Raw genomic sequence first — 25619 nt, forward strand, 5'->3', positions numbered from 1 at the left:
GGGGGAAGAGGTCTGCCATTAAGTCGACCACAGTAATGGTTAAAGGGATATAAATTTAAAAAGAAGTCCACTGTAGTACTGACAAGATAGAAGGGATACCATGAGTAGACCAGACCACGAAAGATTTCTGGAAGATGAAAAACAGTTGGGGACAGATAGGCAGAAAAACTTCAAAACCTTGTATGTGCGAAAGGAGACCTCCACAGAAGTGAGATTTCATATAAAACCCAGAATAATCCAAAGACAAAGGTAACGGAGGCTGGGAAAATGAATGGAACTTGGGCTACTATTATATGAAATTCCCATATACACATTGGTGGTAGTGGTATTTTATGTTTCTGACCTTTCAACATTTTTTTTTTTTAATTGTTGTTAAGTAGTCACATAAGTTATTCACTGTAAAAAAAAATAACTAACAGGTGGGTATATCTTCTTCTTTCAGAGTATCTAAAACATTTCAGACATACTTCTTACGTGGTTTAGCCACTGACAGACTAATAGGTTAGACTTTACAGCAACTGATTAGTTGGCCATATGTGAAAACCCAAATTGAACTGTGAAGAATAAAGATATCCTTCAATATGCCACATCAATAACATACAGAAAGTAAAAAAACTTGTTCTCATCTTGGATTTTAAGATGAAGTTTAATTCAATTTAAAAACTTAATTCTATGTTTAAGAAAGGACTGCCTTGAGTGAACCAGAAATCCACCCTAATTCCTTAGTACATAAAACAGTTTCTCTACTGGTAGAGAAAAAGCAGATGTGTGGTTCATTCTGATACAGATCCTTGTGGCCTGAAGATCTTTTAAATCTATAATCAAATATGTAAGTCTACATTACTCTTAAATGAACCCAGGGAAAACCTACAAACCTGTGATCCACTTTTTAAACCTACTATAGAGATTTGCTTACAAACCTTTGTGAAGTCTGACGGACACCAGCATACAGATGTGACCTCTTGAGAATGACCCAGGAGCACAGTAGGAGGATGCCAGGGTGTGGAGACCTATCCCACCATCAAAAAGAACAAACCAGTCAGCAGAACAGTGGTGGGTCTCCCCAACAGAGGCTTTGCATTTCTCCTTATTTGTCCCTTAGTGAACTTTAGGATTGTTACCCTAAGACCCCCAGACATGCCTAGTTATAGTTCAGAAAGAGAGTCCCAATGGGCAATGAAGTATCTATTTCTGTCACTAATCTAAGAAAACAAAATGAAAATAGACAAAATATGTAAATCATATGAGTTTAGATTCCAGGACAGTTTTATTTCAAACCAGGATGACTCAGCTATATATATTTTGACCAAAGTTCAAGCCTGGCATTATCCCTCACCTTTTAGAAGGATGAAGTTCAGCTTCTAGGTAGTGCACTTCAGGTGGAAAACGTAGTCCTTGTCTTACATAACCTACACATTACAGATCTTTTATAGACATCTACCTCCAGGAACACTAAATTAACTGTAAATTCTGAAGGTATATGAATGATGCTACCAGCTTTCTTGGGACATGAGTAGAGTCCTTCTTTCAAACGATACAGACTACAGACAAACTGGCTTTTGCCGAAGTCCAAAGTAATACCCCTTTATCTTGAAGGGGTATAGACTAGATTTTATGGCATCTTAATGTCCTTTTTGGAAAAAAATTCCTCTAAGATCTTATTTCAATTAATTTGCTTAAAGAAATTTTGAATTTTCAAGAAATTTTACCACATACATCTTAATGACTAAAGAAGGGTCACACTGTGCAGTACTATGCATGTGACTAAGAATCCTATTTTCCCCTCATTGGATGCCAGCAGTGATATGCATTTGACAGCATCATACAGCACACTCATTCAAGAGCTGTCAATCTTTCTCACAGGCCATGGGAATTAATCAGCACAATACGGAGTACAACCTTATATAACTATTATTAGCACAAGGTTTTAGAAAAAAGTAAAGAGATGGGGGCTGAGAGGTTATTCTCTGCATTTTCCTGAGGCTCTAAATCATGGCTGATTTGCATGAAAAAAGCGGAGTTGACTCCGGAAAGAGTATTTGAGAGAGTGACTAAGTGAACTTAATAGATTCCTCAGGTTGTAGTTAAGAGATTTCACACACTGATTCATAAGGTTATCCAACTCAATTATTACTCCTCTCTTGGGTTAAATAGCACAATGCAATGATTCAAAAAGCAAAAGAAGCTAAAGAGCAGAGACTAATTTGTGTTGTTGGGTTAATTAAAGTTTAACAGAAAAGGAAGCTTTTTCCTGAGTATTATCTACAAGGATCTTACTTACTGCCTACTCCAATGCCACAGAGACAAGAACTCATTTTCTACAAGGTAGCATCTTTTAGAAAAGATTTCTAAGATAGTCTTTACCCAGTAGTCAAAGAAATTCCCCTTCTTCATCCATTTCAGATGGCTCCAGCCCAATAAGTTTGTCTTCATACAAGGCCCAGGCTGCTATCAGCAAGTTAAAAGGGAGAGGAAATCTTCATGCCCACTTGACCCTAGGTTTTTACTTCATTGGCTTACCCTGCTTGTTCCCTCTAACTGTGCATTTCATAATATTGCTCCTTCCTTAGTTTCTATATTACAATATCTAGAAACTAAGTGTGCATACAAAGGATTAAAATAAGTCTCAAGAAAAAACAAACACTCACCAATAAATGTATATACATTTCTGCACTTATCTATAGGATTCAAGAGAAAAAACAAGAGTAGACCCATTGGAAAAACTTTTTACAATTTGATAATTGAGGTTGTAATAACAATAATGACAACAAAAATCAGCATTTGTTGAGTGCTTACCATGTGCTAGGCACTTTACACAGGGTGTTAAAAGTGGGAGAAAGCTTCTTCAAAAAGTTAAGATAAAATTGCCATATGACCTGGCAATTCCACTCCTAGGTATATACCCCAAAGAAATGAAAACAGATGTTCAAGCAAAAACCTGTTTGCTTCAAGGAAACATTATTCATAATAGCCCCAAAGTGGAAACAAGCCAAGTATCCATCAATAGATGGATGGATAAACAAAATGTGGTATCTCCATACTATGAAATGTTATTCAGCCATAAGAAGGAATGAAGTACTGTTATATGCTACAACATGGATGAACCTCGAAAACACTATGCTACATAAAAGTCAGACACAAAAGGTCACATAATTGCAGGAAACCATTTACATGAAATGTTTAGAATAGGTAAAACCAGATAGAGAGATTAGTGGTTGCCAAGAGACTAGAGGGAGGAGGGAATGCAGAGTGCCTGCTAATGAGTACAGGGTTTCCTCTTAGGGTGACGAAAATATTCTGGAATTAGTGGTGATGGGTGCACATTTTGAGTATATTAAAGTCACTGATTTGTACATTTTAAAATGGTGAATTTCATATGTGAATTTTGTCTTAATTTAAAAGGTAGGGGGGAAGGGCATGTTATGGGCCAAAATAATGTCCAACAAGTTTTTATAAACTTAAGTAATGAGTGCTTTGATAGTTTATGATTATCCTAAACTTGGTGATTACTTCAAAGAAGATTAATTTTTCTAATGAAACTCACATGGCTTTGAAATCCTTTTGCATTCAAATACATTTTTATTTATTATCAATTCCTTATTATAAAATTATTACCATAACTGCATGATTTCACTTTTTTTAAAGCCTCCCCCTCCTTTTAGTATGAAAAGATGAAGCCCAAGAGACATTTGTATCTATGCATTTTGGGGACAGTCAAACACAGAAGATCATCTTCTCTCTTATATGTTCTGAAGGATCCCCAAGTTAAACCCCATAGAACCATGAAAGTACTCTAGAAGTAACTGGCTTTAACCTACAGATGGTATAAAACATTTCGTACACTTAAAACATGAAAAAAAGATCAGTACCTTTCATCACAAAACCTCTTACTCTGCCCAGCTGGAAACCAAATCTAATCTTTATTTCTGCCATGAGATCATTTACACTTCCTAAAGTGTCAGGCTCAATGTTTCACCAGTCAGCGGCACAATGATTGCCAAATGAGTTTATTTATAACCATTTCAATACTATTTAGGGGCTATATCAGAAATGAACAAGGATGGTGGGATGGGGGTGGGGAGTGGAGGGGAGAGTCAAGTGGTAGGAAATCAAAAAGAAAAAAAAAATACACTACTAAATCTTTTTATTTTTTAATCTTGGGCCTGAGTACCAGAGAGTTTAAATATATTACATCTCTTCTTTGCTGGAGAGTGCTGAGGATTAAAAGGGTTTCCTCTTGTAAGATATAAAACTCCTTTCACTGTTTTCATGTACCCATAGTCTTTAGCATAGGGAAAATCCCAACACTTGAGACAACTTGCATGGAATTGCTTTTAAACTACACCCCCCCCCCATCTTTTATTGTAATGGAAAGGAAAAAACTAAGCCATCTCAACTAGGCAAATTCAATTTTAGGAGCAGCAACCTTGCCAGGATCTCAAATATCAGAGCCCGCACACTGAGTTATGTGTAGACAGGCAAGAGAACATCATGTCTGAACTACGTCATTCAGCATTGACATGTGACCCAGCAGAGGCATTCAGAAAGGGTCACACATGTACGTGATAGCCACTGATTGGATGTTGAAAATGGGTTATGAGTGAGAGCCAAGTATCTTTAATGCATGTCTCTAAAGGGAGGAAGTATCCCTTCAACCTCATTCTCAGAAACAATAAAATAGGGCTTTGTGCTAGGGAAGAGGGCTAGAGGAACTTAAGAATTGGCAAGAAAAAAAACATACAAACGTATGTATATGATATAATTATACACACAATTATATATATGCATAATTAAGAAACTGATTTAAAATGATTTTAAAAGAGTAATAGATGAGTGTTTTTTTTGCATAATATTTTATTATGCTTTTTGATATGTCTGAAATTTCAGTTTTGTTTTTAAAGAAAAAAATTTTGAATGATAAAGAGACTTTGGTAGGAATAAAGTTCTCTAGCTAAGTTGGGAGCTAAAGTAGAGAAAGGAATGTAGGTAAAACAGGGTGGAAAGGAGAACAGGAAACCAAAAATCTAGCAAAATAAGATTGTATAAGACCAGATTTAAAAGTGAAAATTTAAAATGTAAGATAGACACATTGGTGCTAGTGATTCCTAAACAAGCTCAGGTCAGAAGAATGTTATAGAGAAGAAGAGAGGTAAAAGTTCTTATCACAATATGGGGGGGGGGAGGGGTGGTCATCCTCAAATATGTACTTTACAAATAAATTTTCACTTAAAATTACAACAAATAAAAGAAAGAAATGTTCTTGCAGAGAAACAGGCAGGTCCAATATAAATGTATATTGGATAGAGAACTCCACCTTGTGATTAATTAGGATATTATATTACTAAAAGTTTTTAAGGTAGTGTTGCAGTTTCGCAGCTCTAGGTAAATAGAGAAATAATTTTTTAGCACTTTCCCCTGGACCAAATGAAATTAAGCTGAAAAATTAATTATGCTTCATGCCAGACAGGTTCTACTCTCATCCTGGGAAAACACTGTAAGATATGACTTCCAGAGGTGGCAGGATCAAGGATGCCATATATTTCCCTTGAGAAGAAAGGGATTTGGTAATATTGTACCTACGGTTCGATGAAGTTTTAAGACATAAAACTCTAAAACCCAAATGCATAAACGATGATCATTTCATCAATGTCAACAACATTTATGAACTCACAGGGAAATTTAAAAGATAAACAATTTTTAGCCCTAGGTAAAACAATGCTTTAATGCTTTCCTTTCTCTGAACTCCCAGCATATTTTATAATTCTCTCAAGAGCCATTTTTCCAGTGGTCAACAAGTGCTAATTGTCATATTAACATTTCAATTTTCTCCACTGGACTTCATAAAATGGACAGCTTTAAATTTCCTAGCTTACAGTAGTCACTTTAAAATCATGGTAATTATTTAAAAAATTATAAATGTGCATAACAGATTGAAATGAGAAATCTGTAAAATCAAGATGATTATCAAATTAACACTATTAAATATATAAAAAACTGACAAAGTAGCAACATTCATTTTAGTAGGTTAAGGATTATGAGAGAATAAAGAATATAATCATTATACAAATATTTTTGAGTGACTGTTTTGTACAAGGCTCTATAGGTAACTTAGGCATAGGATCCTAGGATCAAAATATTTTATTTTGAATGAATTCAAAAACAGGGCTGTAAGGCAATATAATATAGCATGTTTCTTCAGGCAGCAGGACAAAGTATTGGAAGCCCTTTCATAACTCCCTTGAATTCTCAAATTCCTGATAATCTGTGAAACTGTTAGAGGATATGAATGCCAATTTCTGAGAAGCCCTGGCCATGGAGAGTGTTGTATATTCTCTATCAATCTCAGTGAGGTTTGAGCTATGTTAAGAGTCAAGTAGAAACCTTTGATAAACATCTGTTGCAGAAAAAGTTAAAAGTATGTGTTTACATTAAATTTACCTCATCTTGGACAGAGAAATATTCATAAGAATACTTTACTCTCACATCTGTGGGGATTCGGGCAACTTACCTTCCAGATATAGGCAGCTTCATCACTTGAACCACTGATTAAAAACTGGTCATCTGGACTAAGACTGGATTTAACATAAAAAGTAGAGTTCTGGTGTCCATTGAAGGTAGCCACTACCAGAGAAAAAAGCCAAATTACTTGATTCTTGTTATTTCCAGTGTTCACATGACTGCAGATAGCATATTTGTTATAACAAGTTTTATTAGTGTATTGACTATCAAAGCAGATGGTCAAGCTATATAGGTCAAATAATAGGGGCTTGTACATTGGCAAAAAAATAAAAGTAACAGTAGAAAGAGGCTTTATATTAGCCCTGATTTCATGTTAGCCTGAATAATTGCTATGAAGCTGGCTATAGAGAAGAATGTGATGAAAAACATTTTAAATGAACAAGAAGGCAGCCAATGTCCAACCTTCTATAAAAATATCATTATTAGACCCTCTTCCTCCCAGGCAGGGCTTTTTCCATTGCATAATACATTGGTCATACTTCCACTTATACTTCAGGCCTCTTGAGGATAGATTTCATATCTTATTCTTTCCTCACTAGACTTTATAGTTCTTTGAGAAGAGTAAATTCTCAAATATTTGTTGCATGAAAATGTAAAAATCGGTAAAAACAATCACTCAAATTCTGGTTAACACTTATGGATAGCTTAGCTAGGATGTGAAAACCTTTTAAATCCAGTACTTTAAATAGACTAATCATAGAAGTAGCTAGTGGGGCAAATTATATGTTCATATGTTAAAATACTCCAACAAGTTAGGTTTACTATTTGGTTTAGACCTCTCCCGAACCACAGCAAAAGGCAAGTAATCCAATCTAGCAGTGTGCCTGACAGGTTCTTCTATCCTGAGGAGGCCAAAACTTGATGTCCCTGGCATCAGAAAACTAGGAAATACAAGAGCAGAATCTCAGTTACTGGAAGGATACATTTAATTGGGAAAAAAATCAAACTCTAATCTTCTAATAGAGGGAGAGAATATTAGTAAGGGACTAAACAGTTTTCCAAAAGTACTCACAGAAACCTCTCTTTTAGCCAGATTAAGACTGGAAAATAATTTTGTATTTATAGCTTTAAAAAGCCTACACATCAAATTACTCCCACAACAGACACTTTTACTATGAAAGTGAAGTGGATAGGCTGAGCCCACTACCATAGGACTTGCCCTTGGCAAGACTGTTGCTGCAAAGGAGAGGCTAGGCCTGCCTATAATTGTGCCAAAGAGCCTCCTCCCAAATGCCTCTTAGTTGCTCAGATGTGGCCCTCTCTCTCTGGCTAAGCCAACTTGAAAGGTGAAATCACTGCCCTCCCCCCTACGTGGGATCTGACACCCAGGGGAGTAAATCTCCCTGGCAACGTGGAATATGACTCCTGGGGAGGAATCTAGACCTGGCATCGTGGGATGGAGAACATCTTCTTGACCAAAAGGGAGATGTGAAAGGAAATGAAACAAGCTTCAGTGGCAGAGAGATTCCAAAAGGAGCCGAGAGGTCACTCTGGTGGGCACTCTTGTGCACAATGTAGACAACTCTTTTTAGGTTCTAATGAATTGGAATAGCTAGCAGTAAACACCTGAAACTATCAAACTACAACCCAGAACTCTTGAATCTTGAAGACAACTGTATAAAAATATAGCTTATGAAGGGTGACAATGTGACTGGGAAAGCCAGATGGACCACAATCCCCTTTGTCCAGTGTATGGATGGATGAGTAGAAAAATAGGGGCCAAAAAAAAAAAAAGGCACCCAGTGTTCTTTTTTACTTCAATTGTTCTTTTTCACTTTAATTTTTATTCTTATTATTTTTTTGTGTGTGGTAATGAAAATGTTCAAAAATTAATTTTGGTGATGAACGCACAACTATGTAATGGTACTGTGAACAACTGAATGTATGCTTTGTATGACTGCAGGGTATATGAATATATCTCAATAAAATTGGATTTAAAAAAGAAAAAGAAAGTGAAGTGGGATGTGAATCAATGCAGATACACGTTATAGATGTACTACAAAAATTCCCACTAATAAACAGGATCCTATATTCTGAACACAACTTGAAAACTCTAATTTTTCATCTTGTCAACTCTAAACTATGAATGGAAAAGTATGGACTGAATTTTTCACTAAATCTGTAAGCTTCTATTGCCCTCTGCTGGCCTACGAAAGGCTAGTGTCAATTACTTTGTAAATGTTTCAAAACTTGACAAAAATCCTTTTCAAATCTATATTGTAGTTAGTTCAATTTAATCTTTCTTTGATGATTTGGGCGTTTAACTTAAAGTGTTCAGAATCATTCTTATGAGTATCACTTAGTATTACACAATACTGTGAATAAAAAGTATGGTAATCAAGTATTGAGCCCTGCATTCTTTCTGAAGTTTAGAGAAAAACAACAACAAAAAAATAAAAACAAAAAACAGAAGCAATTACCAGATGTTAATATCAGAGAATTAGTCCTGTCTTCCCAAATACACAAACTCAAACACACACACACACACACACACACACACACACACACACACACACACACACACACACTGGTTTCACAGTTGACTGTCACTTGATTTCTAAAGAACGGATCTATCTGTCTGTCTGTCTGAAAGCCAACCCAATGATTTCAGGAGCAAGAAAAAGGTTACTAAATTATTAGTAAAGCAGTCTTGGGTATATTTGTTTGAAGACAGAGAGACAGACTAAACTCAAGGCCCATTTAGTGCCACACTAACAAAATGGCATAGAAACAGCTCTTGTACATCTCATAATATAATCAGGATTAGGCTTTTTATCTTTTGGGGAAAGATTCTGGAAAGCCTACATGAGTAAATTAGAAGCTGCCCGAATTCTGATTTCAATCACTAAAGTAGCAAAATAAGTTATCAAACTTCCTCCCCTTTCCAAACACTCCTACTTGTGTTTAGACAGTATCAGATCTAATCCAGGGCATTGGAAATATCAGTAGTGATGCTGCCACAGATATCAAAATGCCAATAATGGTTTGGCAGTTTCTGGAAACTTTTGTGCTATTTTGAGGTTTATTGTTTATCAGCATCTTACTTTAATGGGAATTGGGTACTTCTGGGAATTGCTACGGAATTCAAAGTCTGTTTCTGACAGCTATACCTGAAGAAGAATCACGTCAATATTAAGTAGCTTACTTCTTTAACTGATACTGTCCTTAGAAAATAATGTAAACCAAATCACCCTCTTACGGCATGTGTCAGAAATGAGTATTTACAGCCATTCTATGGCTTTTTAAAAATGACATTTATTTATTAAGTATCAGATTCTATTTTTAATTTTGTTGAGGAAAAAAATGGTGAGGACTAGGGGAAATATCTAGAGGTAATGGCTTCTGTCCAAGATTAAGGAGGAAGCTGAGGTAGGATGGAATTATTTGGGGGCCTGAAAAATTCACCCCTTAATTTTTAACTAACAACCTCAAACAAGACAAGAACTGAGCAGAACAGCCCTCTCTACTTCACAGCTTATTACACCAAAAAAAAAAACAAGATAATTCTAAATATAGCCTAAGAAGATGATTTCAGGTGAGACTCACTATTGAAATAAAAATAAATCACCATTCAGAGCAGGATTCTGTTTACTTGTAAGTTATCACAAGGAAAGTACACCTATGAAAACATCACTGAAACTAATAAAAGATTCCAAAAGTACTATGGCCTAATATGCTTGGTTTAGGAAAAAAAAAATCAACATTAAATTATCATTAACAAAAACCCTTATTAGTTTCCTGGCAAGAGTGACTTGAATGACTTACCTGGAGAAGTCTTCAATCCAGTCATATTGAACATATAGATGTTATCATCTGTGCAGTTAGCAAATAAAGTAGAGCCAGTGGAATCCAAAATCAGATTTGAGTATCCTGAAAAAAGGAAACTTTGTAGTTAGCATGTTCTGATGACAACGAGTAGACCTGAGGCTAAAATATGGAGGATAAAAACAGATCATTCCAGAAGAATAATCATCAGAATTCTGTTTCCCCCATATGTGTGTGTGTGTGTGTGTTATCTATTGAGCCTTAAAAAGATAAAACCACATATTAGAGTTTATCAAGTCTGTATTGCTGAAAACTACTTTGATATTTATTACTTATACTTCCAAAAAGCCCTACAGACTATGCAAAGGCTTACCTAGTTTTCTAGTGCTGCTACCTGGGTACAAGAAAGACTTGGATGCTATGGGTTCTTGTCGATAAGCAGTATAATTCTTACGCAAATCCCATACTTTGATTACCCTAAAAGCCAAGACAAAGAAATAGTTATTTTGTAGACCCTCTCTCAACTCCAACCTGCTTCAACTACACTGAATGTGAAATGAGTTTTAATCTAATTCCTCTGGTGTATCAGTGAGGTATAGTGAGGACATCTCATTGGGAAACAGATCGAACTATCTCATACTATTGCCTCCAATGTCAAGCTTACAATTCTGGCAGAACGGAAACAGATGTGATCTGACCTGTGAGTCTACCCCAAGGGAGAGGAAAAGGAAGATGAAGGCTTGATGCTGACAGTCATTGTCCCATTGTTTTTAGGAAAAAAACAAAACAAAACAAAACACTTCCTAGCCTTTAATACTTTGCCTTCAATATCATAAGTAACAAGCTCTGTCCCAATGGCTATGTTTCTATATATAACTCTTTAAATAACCTAGTCTAAAAAAATTTCCTGTGATACAGAGAAAAGTATCTTTTTCACTTCTTCTATTGGGATAATTATCTTAATCTCCGTTTAGTTTGTAGGCTACTTGAAAACACAAGCTTGTAAAAGAGTGGTATCCTTGGAAACAAACAGCCCATACTTTCAGTCATTCACAAGCAGGCCTAATAACCTACAGATTCCTTCCTTTGTGCCTGAGAATTTGGACTACATAAAGTTTAATGTCCAAAGGACACAATGGAAATCCTAGTTTAAAAAGCCATCAACTTCTTAAATCACTATTTTGAAGGGAGGGATGCCTTGGAGATAAAATAGGCAAATAAGGGGCAAAAGAGTATTTAAAATGTGCAGACTTATTTAGAAGCCAATGATTCAGACCAATCATGGACAGCAGGCAGGTGAAAATCATTAGGCTTTACTATCAATCTAGTTAAATTATTCCCAGAAATGTTAACTTCATGCCTAGAATCAAATTCCTTCTTTTATGATACTATTAAATCTGAAAAGGTAAAATCCAAAATAATAGAAATTTTATCCCTTAAAATAATAATCATACACTATATTATACTACATAAGACAAGCAAGCCAGCCATCCAACTTCCTCTCTATATCATCATCACTGCTAACACCGTTCTTATGTGCTCACAGCTACACTTCTGCTATCTCATTTAACTATTCCAGCAAGAATCCTAACTAGACATTTATAGTTCTAAATCTATAGTTCCTCTTCAACAGGGGTACTCATTATGTTGAAAGCTAAAAGCATACACATTCAAATATAATGCATGGTCTAGGTGACTTCCCCATTAGAACTCATGAAAGGGATCTCATCAAAAGAACCAAGAAATAAAAACTCTTACCCATCCACAGCTCCTGCTGAGACTAATATATTCTCATCCTGAAAGAGGACCACAGTAACACTCTGCTGAAAATCCTAACAGCACAAGAGATAAAAAGAAAAGAAGGAAGTTCATCTTGAGGATCACAATCTTCACCATTAAGCACCAAGGTGCTAAAATGATGGCTTATTTTCCAAGCACTGAGTTAGACTAAATCTTCCCTCACCAATAATCCTAATCAGATATGCATGTTAACCAAGAAATAATTTTAGCAAGGAAATGACCTAACCATCAATACGTTATAACATACAGTGTTAGTACTTTGACACAGGAAACAAACAGGTGATTTTAAAGATTTTACTTGTCTAAGCCTATTGGAAAAAGTCAAAGGGGCTCAGTGGAATTCTACCCCCCAATTGCTTTTAACAAGTCTACTTGGCTCAGAACCTGATTAAATGCCTGAAATATTATTACTCATTTTAACTTCATCTAGCCTCCACAGAATACAAACCAACCCTGTCAGTTTCCATTCATCTTTCATGTTTTAAGTTCTAAAGTTTCAGCAATCACTACTCCAAAATATTATCTTGAAGTCTACAAACCAGGAATACGGGAAAATTAAATACACTAAAGTGAGATTAATGGGTGATTTTTTTAAAAAAGAAAAGATATCTATTATGGACATTGTTTGAGCTTGGACTATAAGCTACTAAAGGCACTAAGTTCTACCCAAGTGTTTCTCAATATATTAAACAATATTTTGCCAAATATTAAAAAAAATACACCAAAAACTCACATCTTTTCCGTAGTTCATATTATGAAAACAACAGGGACCCCTCTAATAGAAACTGTATCATAGTACTTAATACACTTCTTTAAACTATCACCTCCCCCTTTTTCTAAAGAATTACATTATATTGTAGTGAGTATGTAGGCATGGGGAGAGAGTTGTTAAAAGTTCAGACCCTTGGGCCCTACCCCAGATCTACTAAATCAAATCTCTAGAGATGAGGCCCAAGAAACTGTATTTTTAACAAGTTCTCCAGGTTACTCTGATACACATGTCTGTGAACTACTACTGTAAGTACTGGATAAGTATTAAGCAATAACCATTCATATGAAAAGGAAATGATTTACATTCACCTAATCCATAGCTCTGATTTTAGTCCAACAAAGTCCCTGAAACGAGATTGTATACTACTGTTAAGATCTTCACACATGTACACATCTATAAAATCTTACCACAGAAGGAGCAAGTCCTTTTGAATTCTGTTTCTTCTTGGGTTTTGAAGGGGTTTGCTTGTCCAAGGCATTGTGAGCACCACTGATTTGATTCACTTGCCTATAAAACCCATCTGAAAGATATTCCAAGGAAACTGAGTTAGGTTTCAGAACTTTTGATCCAATAATGAATGTAACATTTGTACATAAAACCCCCAAATGAATTAATTTGTGATTAGATTACTGAATTAGAAAACAAACCAGCGGTACTTCATCTCCTATGATGAGATTATAATGTATAAAAAAGAAGTAAGCAGGAGATACATCATTGTTTTCTGCTTAATGGCATGGGGAAATGTGAGGTAACATTATCCAATTTTTAAAAACCAAACTAAAGGATTTAAATTAAAACAAAAGATAACATTTACCACTGAGTCCACGTATTTATAATTTGAATTCCATCAACAACTTAGGCAAATCATATTATAACCTAGAACGCAATATGAGGTAATATGTGAGGCGCAATCACTATGATACTGAGAATGAGAAGTGAGCAGAAATGGGGAACTGTGAACACATGTGCCTCCTGGTGGTCATAAAATGAAATCACTAACCCTTTCATTTAATTATGTGATGATTCCACATCTGGCAAAATTAAAACAGAACCAGACTACCTTTTTTGTTGCACCTAGTGTCCCAGACCATAATGTTGCCATCTCTTCCACCTGTGCAAAAGACAGCTGTGGGGAAATAAATAGTTCATTAAGAGGTCAACAAAACCAGCCAATGACACATGCATTTCAAATTAAGTTTCTTACAGTAGTATGTGCTAGGTACTGATTTGGGCCCTGGAGATTAAAAATGAAAAAACATTTGGCTCAACAACAAATAAAAGAAAACAAAGTTGTGAAGGGACAGGATTACAAATAGCTCAAGACATTATGTTGAACAAAAACATTATAGAACTATTCATACTATACGACATCCTTTGTGTAAATACTACATAAAGTTATAGTAAAAATAATGATAAGCAATAGCCAAAATATACTGAGTGGTTATCATATGCTAGACACTATCCTAAGCACTTTACATAAATTATCTCGATCCTTGTTATCAACCCTATGAAGTAGTTATTACTATTCCCACTTTACAGATGAGAAAACTAAGGCACAGAGAAGATAACTAGTCAAAGGTATGCTTGGCAGTATGAATCTAGAACCCATCTGTACTCCAAAATTCCAAGTTGTATTGTCTCAGTATAAAATGTGGACAAGATCCATACCAAATTTGTGGAAGTGGTTGCCCCTGGGATGGAAGATGGAGAATGGGATTGAAGTGGAAACTTCAATTTTATCCATAGTGTTTATTCTTTAAAATTAAACCAAAAAAGTTGTTTCCTATATGGAAGAGTGAGCAGTTAACAAATAGATCCTCTTGCATTCGCTATAAACTCTGGACAAAATACAAAATCCAACCACCTGAGGGTTTTGTGGAGACTGAACAAAATCATGTAACATTTTTAGAGGAGTCACCTGAACGAAACAAGTGACTGGCCTGGGGTAAGTTCTTGTAATTTCTTTTTATGTGTGCGTGAATATATCTTGAGCGCAGCTGTAGCTGCAGCATTGGTACCGGGCAGCTAAAACTCTAATGGAAAATCGGCCATCTTTCCAGATAGAGGAACCCGGATAGGGAGACTCAGGGCAATGACAGCTGCCACAAAGGGGGAACCGTGGAAAAAGCCAGTGAAAGGGAACCCGAATTCTGTGCTTAAATTCAGTCCAAATCTCTGGATGACTCTTGAACCATGTATATATGGAAAAAGTGAAAGGAACTTGCAACTAAGATTATAATTAAAAGAACTGAATTGAAATCTGACCTGCTGCCCTCCTGCAGGTGTGACTGTCTGCAATTTGAGTCTGACCAAATTAACTACTTGTTAAAACATCAACTCTTTTCCTAGTAAGATACAGAATCTGGAGTCCAACATATCATACACAATGCCCAGAATACAATCCTAAATTACTTGGCATATGAAAAACCAGGGAAGTATGAGCCATTCTCAAGGGAAAAGATAATCAATAGAAGCCAACACTGAAACAATGCAGATGTTGATTTATCAGACAAGGTTGTCAAGTAGATATAACTATGCTTTGTAAGGTAAAGAAATATATGCTTATAATCAATGAAAAGATGAGAAATCTCAACAAAGAAAAACACTTATAAAAACTTTACTGTGTAGGCTTAAGAGCAGAACGCAATGAAAAAAGAAACATTCAGTAAACCTGAAGGCAGATCAAGAAAAGTCATTCAATAAGAAGGAGTGTGAGAGGAAAAGAAAAAAAGACCAAACATTATGCTAAGTGAAAGAAACCAGTCACAAAAGCCTACATATTATATGATTTCATTTATGTGAATGTCCAGATTAGACAAATCTAAGAACTAACCCCCCCTCACCTAAGGCTCAGAGTGGGGAGTTCGGGGCAGATGGGAAGTGACTGCTAATAAGTAGTTTCTTTTTTGAGATCATGAAAACGTTCTAAACTTAGATTATAGTGTTGGTTGCACAACTCTGCGATACACTAAAAACCATTGAATCGTACACTTTACATGGGTGAATTTTAGGATATGTAAATTCTATCTGATTAAAGATGCTTTAAAAATTTGAAAAAAAATGAACAAAGCCCTTGTGGTTCATAGAGCAATTTCAAAAGATCAAACATATGAGTAATTGGAGTCCCAGAAGGAGAGGAGAGAGAGAATTTGGTAGAAAAAATATTTCAAATAAATAATTTCCCAAATTCAGTGAAAATATAAACTTATAAATTCAGAAAGTTCAGCAAATCTCAAAGAGGATAACTTTGAAGGAAACCATCTCAAGGTAGAGAAAAAGTCCCGAAAGCAGCCAGGGAAAGCAATACATTACAAAGAAGGGACGTGATGATTTAAATGATAGCAGAATTCTCAACAGAAATCACGGAAAAGATAATGGAGCAATATCTTCAACTAATGAAAGAAAAAACCTGTCAACCCAGAATTCTGTATCAAGCAAAAATATCCTCCAGAAATGAAGATAAAAAGACATTTTCAGGTGAATAACTAAGGGAACTGATTGCCATCAGACACATACTAAAAGAAATGTCCTTTCTAGAGCCTTCAAAATGGTAAATACATGGATAATTATAAAAGACTTTCCTTTTAAATTGCATTTCTTGTGGGGTTTATAAAATATAGAGAAGTAAGGCATTTAAAAATTATTTAACATAAAGGATAGAGGGAGTGGTAGATGGACCCATAAGACTGTAAAAATTTCTATATATTACATGAAGTGGTATAATATTAGCTCTATAGACTGAGAAAAGTTAAAGATTTATATTGTAATCCCCGAGTAATCACTGAAAAAAAGTGCAAGGGGCGCGCGTCAGAGTCTGACTGGAGGCAACCGCGGCGGAGGCGCAAGCTGCCGGATAATGGCTGCCTGCAGAGCCCATGAGAGGGAGAAGCGGCGGCGGCTACCCTGAGAAACCTCGACCTTGAAGATGATGAGTAGCCAGCAAAAGTACGATCTAATACAGGAGGTAGGCCGAGGTAGTTACGGTATTGTGTATGAAGCAGTCATCAAGAAGACCTCTGCACGGGTAGCAGTGAAGAAAATTCGGTGTCATGCACCTGAAAATGCTGAACTACCCCCTCCTGAGTTCTGGGCATTAGCAGTATCAAACGCCAACATCCAAATGTGATTCACTTGGAGGAATGCATCCTACAAAAAGATGGGATGGTGCAGATGTCCCATGGTTCCAATTCTCCCCTTTATCTACAGCTTGTATAGACTTCATTAAAAGGAGAAATTGTCTTTGATCCCAGAAGCACCTATTACTTGTGGTTTGTGATGGATTTTTGTGACAGAGGAGATATGAATGAGTATCTGTCGTCCAGGAAACCCAAAAGTAAAACTAATACCAGCTTCATGCCTTAGCTGAGCATGCCCTAGCTTTCTTGCATAAAAAACCAGATCATCCACCGAGATCTCAAGCCTGATAACATCCTGATTTCTCAAAACAGGCTGGATACCAGTGACTTGGAACCCACACTGAAAGTGGCCAATTTTGGTTTAAGTAAAGTTTGTTCGGCCTCTGGGCAGAACCCAGAAGAACTTGTCAGTGTAAACAAGTGTTTCCTTTCCACAGCACATGGAACAGATTTCTACATGGCTCCTGAAGTATGGGAGGGACATTACACAGCAAAAGCTGACATCTTTGCTCTGGGGATTATCATCTTGGCCATACTGGAAAGGATCACATTCATAGACACAGAGACAAAGAAGGAACTCTTGGAGAGTTATGTAAAACAAGGAACTGAGACTGTGCCTGTAGGAGAGGCACTTCTGGAAAATCCCAAAATGGAACTTCTCATTCCTGTGAAGAAAAACTCAATGAATGGGTGAATGAAACAACTGATTAAGGAAATGCTGGCTGCAAACCCTCAGGATCGTCCAGATGCTTTTGAACTAGAACTCAGATTAGTACAAATTGCGTTTAAAGATAGCAGCTGGGAAATGTGACACACATGTAATTTGCAAATATCTTGGATGATGTGCTGCTTCTATTTTAACAGTGATGCAACATTATATGGCTGAAAAAGAATATAAAAGGCTAAACTCCACCTTTAAGGGTTTATATTTATTGTGGGTTTTTTCCCCCCTCATTTTTCTTTAGTCTAGGATGGTCATTTAATCGTTAGTATGTTTTAAATGTGTATTACCAATGTGGGTGTAAATTTTTTTTAATGATCATTGATAGAAGTTTGGTCCAGTTTTCTTGAAATATGTCTCTAAGTATTTTAGACATTCCCTGTCAGTATTAGGAATTTCCACGGAAGAAAAGGTTTGCATGCTGGTAATGCAACCTTTGAAGCTTTGTAAAAGAAAACATATATTTATATATTTATGTATATGTAAGTATGTGAATGTGCATTTTGCATTCCATATGAAGAAAAGCCACTTCCGTTTAAATTATTTGATGTAGGCTTAGGTTTTTGAGATTTGCTGGTAAAATCACTGATGGAAAATAAAAGAATCTTCCCTCAAAAAAAAAAAAAAAAGAAATGCAAAGAGGTATAGCTAAAAAGCCAATACATAAATTAAAATGGAATTCTAAAAACAATAGTGAATTCAAAGAAGGCAGGAAAGAGATAAAAGAGCCCCTCCCCCAAAAAGGTGGGGGAGGACAAACAGAAAATAATAAAACAGCAGATATAAATCCAACCAGATCAAAACTACTTTAAACATTAATGGCTTAAATACTCCAATTAAAAGGCAGACATTATCTGAGCAGATTTAAAAAAGCAAGACCTAACTATATGTGGACTATGAAAGACCCATTAGCAGTATAATAAAACAGATAGGTTTAAAGAAAAAGAATGGAAAAAGATGTACCATGCAAACAATAAGCACAGGAGGCAGGAGTGGCTATACTAAATATCAGACAAAATAAATTTCAAGATAAACCGTATTAACAGAAATTAAAAGGGACATTTCATGACGATAAAAGGAACAATCCCTCAAGAGGACAAAACGGTTCTAAATAATAACAGAGCCTCAAAATACATGCATAATAACAGAGCCTCAAAATACATGAAGAAAAATTAATATAATTAAAAGGGAGAGATAGGTAATTTGGCAATCACACTGGCAGATTTTAATACCCATCTCCCAGGAATTGATACAACTGGATTAAAAAATCAGTTAAGATATAGAGCATCTAAATGACATTATTAATCACTTTGACCTAATTGATATTTATATAACATAACACATATAGAATAATACACATACCACTTATAGAATAATACAAATCTTTTCACCAAGATAGACTCTATGCTGGGCCATAAGACAAGTCTCAATAAATTTAAAAGGAAAGAAATAATACAGAGTATGCTTTATGACCACAATCAAATTAAGTAGAAATAACAAGATACCCAGGAAAACCCAAATATTTGGAAATTATATAATATAAGTCTAAAATATCCATTAAACAAAAAAGATATTTCAAACTAAACAATAATGAAAGTACAACATACCAAAATTTGTGGTATGCAGGCAAGGAAATGCTTAGAAAAATTTATAGCTTTAAATGCTTATATTAGAAATGAAAGGTATAAAGTCTAAAGACCTCTAAGATTTCACTCAATCTAGAGTGGAAGCTAGAGAATAGCAAAGTGAATCTAAAGTAGGTAGAAGGAAATAAAAAAGAGCCAAAATCAACAAAATAGAAATGGACAAGCCATACAGAAAATCGATAAACCCAAGAGCTGGTTCCTTAAAAAGATAAACAGCAGTGATAAATGCTGAGGTAGAATAATCAAGAAAAGAAAGATAAATCACCAATACCAGGAATGAAAGGGGGGTATTACTACAGATCCTACAGATAGTAAAATAATAACAGATTATGAATAACTTTATGCCAACACATACAACTGAGATAAAATAGACATATTCTTTGAAAGATACAAACTCTCCTAGCAATCTATAACAAGGATTATACATCATGATCAACTGGGGTTTATCCTAGGAATATAGTTTCAACATTTGAAAAATCAATGACTTACCACATCAACAATTTAATGAAGAAAAACAATACCATCATCCCAATAGGTACAATAAAAGCATTTTAGAAATTGTGACATGAATTCATGATAAAAACTCCCGGAAAACTAGGAAGAAAAATTCTTCAATTTGTTAAAGGGTATCCATTAAAAGCCTAGAGCCAACATCATAACAACTGGTATTATAATGCTTTCCCTCTAAGACAGGGAACAAAGCAAAATATCCATTCCTACCACTTCTGTTCAACATTGTAGGAGACATCATATACAATGCAACTAGGCAGAGGAAAATGATATAAGATAATAAAGGAATCTATGGAACAACTAATAGGTGACTTCAGCTTGCCACAGAATCAAAGTTAATATACCTCATTGCATTTTTTATAGATAGCAAGCAATTGGGAAACAAATTTTAAAAGTTCCATTTACAAAGCAACAAAAAAAAACTTAGGAATAAATTTTAAAAATTTGTGCAACTAAACTAAACCATGGACTCGAGTTAATAGTACAATTATAAAATGTGCTTTCATTTCACACCTAATCATGTCACTTTCACTCTTCATCAATCAACTAATGCAAGGTTTTAGTAATAGGGTGGTATATGGAATCCTGTATTTCATCTATGATTATTTTATAAACCTGCAACTTTTCAAATAAATAAATAAATGGGGGGGGGGGCAGGTGCAAGACTTCCATACAAAAATGGTAAACCCCTGCTAAAAGAAATTAAAGACCTAAATGAACAGAGAGATGTGCCATGTTCATTGACCCAATCAACGCTGTTAAGACATCAATTCTCTGGAAATTGATCTGTAGATCACAACCTCAATAAAAATTCTAGAAATTTTGGTAAAAATTGACAAGCTGATTAAAAAATGTATATGGAAATACAAACAATCTAGAATAGTCAAAAGCAATTTTGAAAAAGAAGAACAAGGTTGGTGGACTCACATGATTTTATTTCAGAACTCTAAAGCTAAAGTAATTGAGCAAATGTACTGGTGAAAGGCCAGTCACGTGGATTAATGGAACAGAACAGAGTGCAGAAATAGACCCACCCATATATGATCAATTAATTTTCAACAAAGCTGTGAAGTGATTCAATGAGGAAAGGAAAAGTATTTTCAACAAATGTGCCGAAATGACTGGATATCTGTATGGAAGAAAATGAACACCACTTTCTTCATACCATAAAACAAATTAAACTCAAACTGAATCGAAAAACTAAATGTAAATCTAAAATGATAAAACATAGGAAAAAAAACTTCATGGGTCAAGTGAAGAATTCTTATTTTAACACAAAAAGTATGAACCATAAAAGAAAAAAAGATAAATTTGATTGCATCAAAATGAAACTTTTGATCTTTGATCATAAATTTGATGTAATCAAAGAAAACAAAAAGGAAAGTCACAGAATAGGAGAAAATAGTCACAATATATACCCTTGATACAAAGGACTTATATCCAGAATATAAAAGGATTTTTACACTACAATAAACAACCCAATTAAAAAATGGGCAAAATTTGAACAGACACACAACAAACAAGATATACAAATGTACAATGAGTACTTGAAAAGGTACTCACCATTATTAATCATAACAGAAAAATTAATTAAAATAATGAGAAACCATTAGCTAAATGGCTAAAATTTAAACAGTTAAAATTTAAAAAGATGAATACAAGTGCTGTCAATAATGCGGAACGACTGGGAACTCACACACTGCTCATGGGAACATAAAATGGCATGAACACTTTGGAAAACTGTTTAGTGATGTCTTCAAAAGTTAAACATATACCTCCCATATGATCCAGCCATTCCACTCCAAGAGAAAAAAAAACAGGTGGACACAAAGTTTTTACATGAAAATATTTGTGACAGCTTTAGTTACAATAGCCTGAAACTGGAAACAACCCAAATGTCCATCAAACAAATTATAGTATATCCATACATTGGAATACTATGAACCAACTGCTGATACATGCAACAACATGGATGAATCTCAAAATCAGGCTGAGTGACAGAAGCCTGAGACGAATGCAAACTAATCTATAGTGATAAAACATATATTAGTGGTTGCTTGCGGTTGGGGGTGTGGATATATTAAGTTCCCCAAAAAGAGCCATGATCTTTTAAACCAGTCTTGTTTCGTGGAAACTTTTGATTGAGTGTTTCCATGGAGATGTGATTCAATCAACTGTGGGGGAAATGTCTGAATAAATTATTTCCAAGGAAATGTGGACCCCACCCATTCACTGGAGTCCTATAAGAGAGCTCAGAGCAGCTGAGAGGGACATTTTGGAAAGAAGCTAAGAGCTGACTGACACTGACACTGACACTGACACTTGGAGATGTTTGGAGATGTTAGCCCAGAGTTTGCTCTGGAGAAGCTAAGAGAGACAAGCCCAGAGACATTTTGGAGAAAGCCATTTTGAAACCAGAACCCAGAAGAAAAGGATCAGCAGACACCAGCTAACAGAGGTTTTCTGAACGCCACTGGCCTTTCTTCAGTGAAGGTATCCTCTTGTTGATGCCTTTAGTTTGGACAGTTTATGGCTGAAGAACTGTACATTTATAGCCTAATAAATCCCCTTTATAAAAGACAATCTATTTCTGGTATTTTGCATAATGGCAGCATTAACAAACCGGAAAAGGGATAAAAAGAATGGACCTCAAGGAGGCATGCAGAATGTTTTGGTGACAATAGAAATATTCTGTATGCAACTGACAAAACTCATTGAATTTTATACTTGGAACAGATACAGTCTATTGTACACAGATTATTTCTCAATGAAGTTGATAAAAGAAACTAAAGAAAAGAAATCCTAAGTCTAATATGGCAGTTTTAACACTTACTAACTCTAGGTATTAAGTGTTTGCTAATTATTTTCCACTTAAAAAAAAATTACAGCTATTGCCCATCTTTCAAGTGCTAACACACCTATGAAGAGGTGACAGTCAGGTAAACGTAATTATAATATAATGGGATAAGTACAATAAGGGGTTTATATGGCTATGAGGTAGCATTGAAGAGAGAGCATTCAACTTTTCACTTGTGTATTGTCAGGAAAGATTTCACAGGATTTGAAAACTTCAAACAGGACCTCACCAAGAAAATTGGGATATGGAGGGAGAAAAAGAATTTCAAGGAAAGTGACCAGCATGTTCAAAGGCACAATGGCAGGAAATAGCATGATGAGCTCAGGGATCTACAGAAAGATACTGCAGCAGGAGTGTAAAGTGCAAAGAGGAATACTGCAGAAGGTAAGGACCACATTCTGATCCTCCTGGAGCTTAAAGGCTAACCTACAAGCAGTGGGGTAGAAGGGAAGCCCATTAAAGAATTTTAAGCAGGGTAGTGATTATCAGAACAGCCAACAATAATGTAGAAAACAGGCCGGAAAGGATATGAAAACTGACAGAAATCCAGAGAAGGGCCATCAGTGGATATAAGAGTGGAGATAAAATACAAAGATATTCGGGAGATAAAAAAGGATTAAACATTGAATAATGGATGTTAATGCAGAAGGGTGTTTGTGATTGAATGGGTTATCCACTTTCAAGGGCAGGAGAAAGATGATATTGACAAGGGGAAGTCATGAGTTCACCTTTGTGTATGTTGAATTTGAAGTGCTTACAGGAGAGTTTAGGACTGAAAATACAGATCTGGATTGATATAGTAAAAGTGAAAAACAACCAGATTGGAACACATGAGACTGTCCAGGGAGAAGTTATAGATTGAAGGGAAAAGAAGGCCAAATATCAAATCCCAGGCCATTTCAACCCTTTGAGGTAGATAAAGAAAAGGAGCCTATAACCAACTATGAAGGAATAAACAGAAAGACTGAATGAGAAGCAAAAAGGAGTGGTATCACAGAATGCAAGGATTGCAGAAGTAGAACTAAGAAAAAGCCTAAAAAGTTTTCACCATTTCTGACAATTAGGTAATTAATGACCTTAGCAAGAGTGATTCAGGAGGAAAGCTGGTAGTAAAAACATTGAACCAAGTTGAAAGAAAAAATTTAGACAGCTTTTGACTACTCTTAGAAATTTAGATAGGAACTTAGAAACTTAGATAGGAAAGAAGAAAGGGTGGTAGCACAGGGCAAAATGATTTTTTTTGTTGTTTGCTTTTTTTTTTTGATAAGCCAGACATGCTTGAATTTTTCTTAAGTAGAAACAGCCAATAGAAAGAGAACTTGAAGATACAGGAACTGTGGGGGGAATAGATGATAGTTTAAGGTCTTTGATCAAGGATGTTGCTCAATACTAGCTGCACAGTGGAGTCCCTTGAGGAGCTTAAAAAAAATATGCCTGGCCCATTTTCCGAAGATTCCCATTTAATCAATATTTTAAAAACCTCCCAGGCCTAGGGGGAAGGACTGGCTTTAAACTGGAGAATGAAGAATCTTTCTTTTGAATAAGACAAAGAAAGTGCAAGTTTAGGAAGTTTGTAGCAGGGGAAATGGAAATACATTTATAATCAATTTTAATTACCCACACACATTTCTGGGTCAATTCCCTTGCTTTCAATTTCCTTTAAACTTAACTCCATAAAAATCACTAGTTAATATTCAATTGATAGAATGAATCATTGGAGCTAGCAGCTGGGCTAACCTGATACAGCAAATAGACTTTTGGAAGTGTCTTATAAAATGTAGACATTCAGGGAAGGCAAATCCTAGTAGAACAACTATTTCCAGTTAGGATTGTCTATAGCCTGCCCATGTAGGTCTAAAAAAACTGGACCAATAACCTTTTCTATCATGCTATCTACAAAACAAAAACAAAAACACTGAACATTTATACACTTGGTCCTCAGTCTTTTTTAATGCATTAATATCCCACCTCATTTTTATGCTTACAATATTTCTGTGAGTTAAGTAGAATAGATTACTAATCACATTAAGAAATGAAGACCTAGGGAGATAAAAATGACTGCCTTAGAGCAAAGTCAAGAATAAAATACTAAGGTTTCTGTGTATGGTTATAAAGGTTGTGCCCTATATAAGGACATTAAGCTGAAGGTGTGAGCAGGGTCTAAAATTCAGTCTGTGTTTTACTAACCAAACAAGGTGGGCCTTAGAGAAGGTGTCTACCTACACTAATTCAGTTAAGACACCAAATGGATTATTTATTGAGAGCTGTGATAAGAGCCACCTGCACCAGTTTCTAACTCTGTGCTTTTTCTACTAGACCACATTGGCAAAGATTCACATGTACAGAGTTTTAAAAATTAAGCAAAGGGACTAAAAGACATGGTGCTTCTCTTTCCCATTACTCTTTAAAACTATTTTCATTATCTTAAATTATTTTTATAAACTCAGGGTGAACTCTGACACAGGAGTATACTAAACTAGAACACAAGCATACCTAATTTTATACAACAGATGTGTTAATGAAGTTACGCAGTGATTAAAAAAATATCATACCATATATTTCCTCCTCAGGGTTCCAGTGTCAACAGCAGCCATAGTCAATTCAAACTGACATTTTTATTTTTGGCAACTAGCTCACCAACTCAGCTTAATATTCTGAATGCTCCAATGATAAAATGCAATATTCCTTTTAAAGTTAAAGTATTTTTTAATGATAAAGAGAACTGTAATGTTGTCTTGTTATTCTGGGATTAAAGTTTGTCATTCTATTTGTTTCTCACTAAAAATATTTTAGTGAGAAACAAATGGAGGAAGGAGAAAAAGAAAAACAAAACAAAAAAACCCCAGAAAATAGTGAGAAACAAATGGAGGAAGGAGAAAAGAAAAGAAAGAAA

At 35.3% G+C, this 25619-nt stretch overlaps 1 protein-coding gene and 1 pseudogene across 1 annotated transcript in view; one reads left to right on the forward strand and one right to left on the reverse strand.

Annotated features, from left to right (window-relative positions):
* Positions 1-25619, reverse strand: part of DTL (denticleless E3 ubiquitin protein ligase homolog) — a 46169-nt gene that overhangs the window by 11391 nt on the left and 9159 nt on the right. Inside the window, exons 6-12 of the mRNA XM_037811687.1 lie at positions 13917-13982; positions 13264-13376; positions 12043-12116; positions 10658-10761; positions 10285-10389; positions 6509-6621; positions 921-1010 (exon numbers count right to left, since the gene is read on the reverse strand). Of these exons, the coding sequence (XP_037667615.1) occupies positions 921-1010; positions 6509-6621; positions 10285-10389; positions 10658-10761; positions 12043-12116; positions 13264-13376; positions 13917-13982 (665 nt within the window). The remainder of the gene's footprint in view (positions 1-920; positions 1011-6508; positions 6622-10284; positions 10390-10657; positions 10762-12042; positions 12117-13263; positions 13377-13916; positions 13983-25619) is intronic.
* Positions 16770-17803, forward strand: LOC119527199 (annotated as a pseudogene).

This window comes from Choloepus didactylus, chromosome 2 (genome assembly GCF_015220235.1).
Source record: "Choloepus didactylus isolate mChoDid1 chromosome 2, mChoDid1.pri, whole genome shotgun sequence".
In the NCBI taxonomy this organism is placed as follows: domain Eukaryota; kingdom Metazoa; phylum Chordata; class Mammalia; order Pilosa; family Megalonychidae; genus Choloepus; species Choloepus didactylus.